This window comes from Oryctolagus cuniculus, chromosome 2 (genome assembly GCF_051225735.1).
Source record: "Oryctolagus cuniculus isolate XC-2025 breed Fujian yellow rabbit chromosome 2, ASM5122573v1, whole genome shotgun sequence".
Lineage (NCBI taxonomy): Eukaryota > Metazoa > Chordata > Mammalia > Lagomorpha > Leporidae > Oryctolagus > Oryctolagus cuniculus.
The window spans coordinates 197,877,746-197,883,745 of record NC_142868.1 but is presented as its reverse complement, the minus strand read 5'-3'; the positions used below and the strand labels follow the sequence as shown (position 1 = coordinate 197,883,745).

Below are 6,000 nucleotides of genomic sequence, written 5' to 3'. Positions count from 1 at the left end.
AAAAATCTCAGGTTCTTGTGAAGGCAGAAAATCTCTTTGCAAAATGGGTTGTTGGCCAATCTCAGCGGGTTGCTAACATTTTCCTTTTTGAGAATACAGTTTTCTTTCTTCTCAGGAAATGATAAATCTGCAACACCATGTTTTCTCTTTTTTAAAGAAATAACACCAGCCTGCGGTCTCTTCCCTGACGTGTGGATTCAGAACATTTCGGATGTGACTCAGGCCCGGCGGAGACAAGGCCACTGCTCCACAACCAAGCACACTGCCCTTCTGCAGCGAAACACAAATGGTCGCGAGAAGCAGGGACCACGAGGCCACACATCCTCAGATCAGGTCATCGTGGGCGATCTCACCACCAAGAGCTATGTGACAGGTTTTCAGGGTTTTAGACATAAAGGTATTTATTTTCATTGTACTTGAAAGGGGAGAGAGAGAGAGAGAACAGAGATCTTCCATCTGCTGGTTCACTTCCCAGGTGTGCATAACAGCCGGGGTTGGGCTGGGCCGGGCTGAAACCAGGAGCTGGGGATTCAGTCTGGGTCTCACATGTATACTGCTTTCCCAGGCCAGAGCAGAGAGCTGGACAGGAAGTGGAGCAGCTGGGACTCGAACCCGTACCCACAATGGATGCCGGCACTGCAGGTGGAGGCTTAGTCCACTACGTCACAGTACCATCCCCCTGCCTCATGAAGTGACATCTTAATCACAGTGCCAAAGGCCCACTCACTCAGGGCCTTTTAGATTTTTTAAATAAAGATTTTAATTATGTATTTGAAAGGGAGAGGCAGAGAGAAAGGTCTTCCATCCACTGTGTCACTCCTCAAATGGCTGCAACAGCTGGAGCTGGGCCCGGCAGAAGCCAGGAGCCTGGAACACCATTCGGGTCTCCCACATGGGTAACAAGGGCCCGAGGACTTGGGCCATCACCGGCTGTTTTCCCAGGAGCATTAGCAGAGAGCTGGCCGAACGTGGAGCAGCCAGGACCTGAACTGGGTCTCGGGTATGGGAAGCAATGCGGGTGGTGTGCATACGGCCCCTTGCTCAGACTTGGAAGGAGTGGCAGAGTAGTAAACTGCTCTGTCATTCCGATCCATCTGACGTCCTCTTTACACCGCCAATGGACTTGGTGACGATTTCTTTTCCACCAGCTCTCTCATCCACTTGCAACACACAACGCAGCACCACTACTTCCTGCCCCCGAGAAAATACCACAAATGAGAAGAAACGGGGCAAGAGGTGCATGGAGAGAGAGAGAGCACTGAGCTTCACTTTGCCCTTGTAGAAGGCGTCTTGAACGCTTTGGCTAATGCTGGACCAGATGCCAAGGAAAATCACAGCGTGCCCATCCTAAGCCCGCAGAGCCTCACAGAGACTGCGGTCGCCAAGCCCTGAAAAGGTGGCCAGGATAGACATTGTCCCACCAGGATGGACATTGTCCCACACCACCCAGGAACAAAGACTGCAGCTAGAGGAGCAGGCAGGAGGCCACCGAAGGAGCCAGGGGCACCAGTATACCTGCAACAGGTACCCGCCAGGCAGGAAGTATACAAAGTTGCCAATCCAGGAAATCCCCAAAGACATCCAAAGGGTGGAAACCCTACAGGGAGGACAGCAGCAGAGTTTCAAAGTTGCAGCTCATGGCTGAGTGCAGTACTGAAAGCCGCGCACCAAGCAATCCAGGGAGCGCTGCTGAAATACCAGAGGCCATACATAACGTCTGAGCGAAGGCGCCCCTCCTACAGCGAATTCTCACAAGGCAGCTTAAGACGGGCCGTGGGGTCCCCGGTCCCCGGAGGCAGCTCCCCCAGCGTCTCTCGCACTTCCTCCTCGTCCGAAGCACAAAAGGTTTTTGTCCATTTCTCCCGGGTCTAGAGCCGGCAGCCACGGCCAGCGCTGCACTCGGCTGGCGGAGCCGCCGGCGCGATTCTACGCGAGCGCAGTCCCCAGACCCGAGAGCTGCGCATGGAAGTCGGCGTTGATTCAGCCTCTTCCCGCGGACCGGCTACGACCCGGCCTGGCCGCCCTCCACCCCCGGAGGAGACCCCTCCTCGCCCGCTCGCGCGGCGTCCCCGGGAGGGGTCCGGCCGGGCACCCTGGGAGGATTTCCCGCTAAGCCCGGGCGAGCGCAGCGGACACGACTGCAGCATTTCCTGGCGCCGTGCGCCTTCCTAGCAGAGGGGCCACCCGTGGGGGTTTGAATCCCACCAGGACCCCAGCCCTCGGGCACGTTGGTCCGGGCAGGACATGCACCCGCCTCTCTCACGCCTGCCCGGGCGAGACGACCCCACGGAAACCACGCAGACGCTCACTACAGGGTTCCCACTCGTGGCTGTGTCAGGTGCTCCGGGCGGAGCGCGTCCTCCGGCAGGGGGCGAGCGACTCGCGCCGGCTTCCCGCAGCCCGGGCTTTCCCCGGGTGCGCTTCAGGTGGGGGCCCCAGCGGGGCTCCCCGCCGGGGCCGGGCTGGCGTGCCCGGGGGGGGGGGGGGAAGGCGGCCCTGGCTCGGCCCGAGCGCACCCAGGGTCCGAGCGACGGCCTCGGGAGGTCTCCGTGCGCGGCAAGACCCCCCCGGGGGGCGCGCCCCAAGACCCCGCGCGCCGCGCCGGCCCCGGGCTTCGAGACAATGCGGCGGCGGCGGCGGCGGGGAGCGGCTCGGCGGGCCGGGGCGCGCGCCGCGCTCCTTCCTGCGGGCTCCGCTTCCCGGCGGCGCGGCGGCGGCGAGCGCGCCGATTGGCGCCCGGGCCTCCGCGCCGCCCCGCCCCGCCCCGCGCCCGGCCGGCCGCCGCCCCCGGCCCGGACCCGCCCCTCTCCGCGGGAGGCGCTCGGGGCCCGCGGCTGGGTGGCGGGCAGTTCCCGCCGGCTCTGCGCGCCCGCCTTGGGGCTCGCTGGAGAGGACGCGCGGCGGCGGCGGCGGCGGTCGCGGGAGCCCTCGGCGCGCGCGCGGACGGCCGGGCCGAGCTGCGGGCTGCGCGCCGCCCCTGCTCCCGCCGCCGGGCCCCGCGCCGGCTCCCGCGCCCAGCGGCGGCCCCCGCGCCCCGGCGCTCCCCTTTGTCCGCGCGCCCGGGCGGCGGCGGCGGCTGTCCCTCGCCCGCGCGCCGCGGCGATGCCGGACCAGATCTCCGTGTCGGAATTCGTGGCCGAGACCCATGAGGACTACAAGGCGCCCACGGCCTCCAGCTTCACCACGCGCACGGCCCAGTGCCGGAACACGGTGGCGGCCATCGAGGAGGTGAGCGGCGGCCTGGGAGGCAGTTCTGGCCGCAGGGACCGCGGCGCCGCGCCCCGGCCGGGTCCCCGCCCGAGGCGGCCCGCGCGGGTCCCGGCCCCCGCGGCCGGGAAAAGTTTCTTCTCCGGCGCTGCGGACGCGGCCGGGCCAGCCCTGCCCGACACAGAAGCCCTTTGTTCCCGCGTCGGGGCTCGCAGGCGACGGTCGAGGGCCACTTCGGGCCTCTGCGGGACCCCCGCCCCGCCCCCATCTCCCTCGCGGGGGCTCCGGCGGGGGCCCTTCCCTCCCCGCGCGGCCAACTTTGGGCCGAGGGCCGGAGGCGGCGGTGAGCGGGGGACCCCTGAGCCCGCCGCGGTCCGGGGTGCGAGGTCCCCGGCGCGGACCTCCGCAGCTTGTCCCCGGCGCGGCTCCGCGCGGGTTCCTCCAGGGGGGCCCGGCCCGCCAAGGTGAAGAGGCCTGGGCGCCCCCGCACCGTGCACGCGGAGTCGGCGCCTCTAGGGCCGGGAGGCCTCTGGTGCGGCTCCGGGTTACCTGCGTCTCACCTGCGGGAACCCCTGGCCGCCTGCCTCCGGCTCCCTGGGCGAGGCCTGGCTTCAGGCAGCTCTTTCAGGGTGCACAGTCATCGCCGGGGCGCTGTCCAGGTCCGGGCCGCAGCCCGGGGCGGGTCCTCGCTGCGGCGGCGCCTCGCTCACCTGCTGGAGCCGGGGCCTCCGAGCGCGGGCGCCTGCCTTCCGCGGGGCCGGTGGCGGGGACCCGGCGCCCAGCCCCGCGTGCGGCAGCCGGGAGTCGCCGGTTTGGTTGTTCTTGGCTGCAGCGTGAGGCTGCCGCATAAGAATCGGGTATGGGGGTGGGTGGGTGGGTGGGTGTTTTAGACCAAAATGCCTGGGCCAGAGTCGGGTGCCCGGGGTCCCCCGGAGCGGTAGATCAAGGCCGGGATTCATCCCGCCACCCCCACCTGAACAAAGAATCTGCGCTTAGCAACCGCTTGAGAAAAAGATGCAGAATGTTTTATCTTAACCGGGGATTCTCTGTAGGCAGAAACAGCCCTTGGCGGGGCTGAGTCAGAAGTCACCGCTCGCTCGCGTTCTTGACCGTGTCGGCCCAGGTAGCTCCTCCTGTCCCCACCCTTTTTTGGCACAAGGCAGCTGAGTGGAAACCTTTTGCAGGGAGTCCAGTGTTCTCCAGGTGACTTAATTCCACTTTTATCTGAAAGGCTTAAAAAAGCAGGCACGAGGCAGGTGGGGATGGCGAGTGAGATGGTTTCGGAAGACCTAGTTGGAAAGCCCTGGAAGTACACCTTCTGCGCCGAGGTAGTAGCAGGTGTTTTGCAAGGCAAGGAAGCTTCATCGCCAGTGCCTGGTCGTGGTTGTAAAGTTGTGTATCTTCCCTCCCTCTGCAGCCTGTCGGTCAGTTCAGTGTGTCAGCCTGGGCAGATGCTGCAAAGCCAGGCAAATAGGAATTGCTGCTAAAATCGCCGTCCCCTTTCCCTGATTAATTTTAGGTTGCAGCGAATAATTCCAGAGCTCTTTCTGTAGGCTGTGGGGAGATTACCTCGGAGCTCAGTGGCTGAGCAGATTAAAAAGAGACAGGATTTGGCCATTTTGTTAAATTGCAAGCTTGCCTCGTGTTGCCAGCCAAGCACAAGAATCGGTTCCAGTTTCTTCCTTTTTAATACGATTTATTTACTTGTTTATTGGAACGTCAGAAACAGAGATGGGGGTGGGGGAGATAAGAGATCTTCCATTGGCTGGTTCACTCCCCAAATGGCCGCAGCAGCCGGAGCTGGGCCAGGCTGAAGCCAGGAGCTTCATCCAGGTCTCCCACGCGGGTGCAGGGGTCCAAGCACTTGGGCCTTCCTCGTTGCTCTCCCAGGCACATTAGCAGGGAGCTGGATTGGAAGTGGAGCAGCTGAGACTCCAACTGGCACGGCCCCTGTGGGATACTGGCGTCGCAGGAAGTGGCTTAACCCACCATGCCACAACGCCAGTCCCTTGGTTCAAGTTTCCAAAATGGAAAAATTGAACTTGTTGCAGGTTCATCTTCCTGTAAGTAAGTCCAGTGTACATGCTGTGATGACGGTGTGTGTAGACCTGGGTTTAAAACTAAATTTGCAGGGCCAGCACTGTGACATAGCAAGTAAAGCTGCTGCCTGCTGCGCCCGCATCCCCTGTGGGCGCCAGTTCAAGTCCCGGCTGCTCCACTTCCAATCCAGCTCTCTGCTGTGGCCTGGGAAAGCAGTAGAAGATGGCCCAAGTGCTTGGACCCCTGCACCCACTTGGGAGACCTGAAAGAAGCTCCTGGCTCCTGGCTTCGGATCGGTGCAGCTCCGGCCATTGCGGCCACCTAGGGAGTGAACCAGTGGATGGAAAACCTTTGTTTTTCTCTCTCTCTCTGCCTCTTCCTCTCTGTAACTCCGCTTTTCAAGTAAATAAATATTTAAAACAAAAAACCCTAAATTTGCAAGCTGCTTGCTTTCTGAGAGGAATTGTGTAGCTGCCTTTCCAGAATGTTCTTTCCCGGAGTGGTGTTAAGTCCGTGACAGAAAATAGCTGTTCTGTGTGCTGACCGCGGACGCTCACGGGATCTTGTTTTCAAAATTGCATCATGTGGAGCAGACACGGAGGCAGGCCTTGCGACAGCTACTCAACAGAAATCGACTTAAAATCCGTAAGGCCTTGTTTCTGTGTTTAAACAAATGAACGGTGGAATTAGTACACTAATTTTAAACCCCTGAACCTTTGTGAACCTGTCATTTCTGAGGTAGCCTTCATGTGC

General features: G+C 62.0%; 1 protein-coding gene across 2 annotated transcripts in view; it reads left to right on the top strand.

Moving 5' to 3' along the window:
* Nucleotides 1-2,502: 2,502 nt before the first annotated feature.
* The window catches only part of ASAP2 (ArfGAP with SH3 domain, ankyrin repeat and PH domain 2), a 168,571-nt gene continuing 165,073 nt past the window's right edge, over nt 2,503-6,000 (top strand). For both annotated transcript variants that reach the window (XM_051833314.3, XM_051833312.3), the window contains exon 1: nt 2,503-3,228. In XM_051833314.3, the coding sequence (XP_051689274.3) occupies nt 2,623-3,228 (606 nt within the window). In that variant the 5' untranslated portion in view covers nt 2,503-2,622. The remainder of the gene's footprint in view (nt 3,229-6,000) is intronic.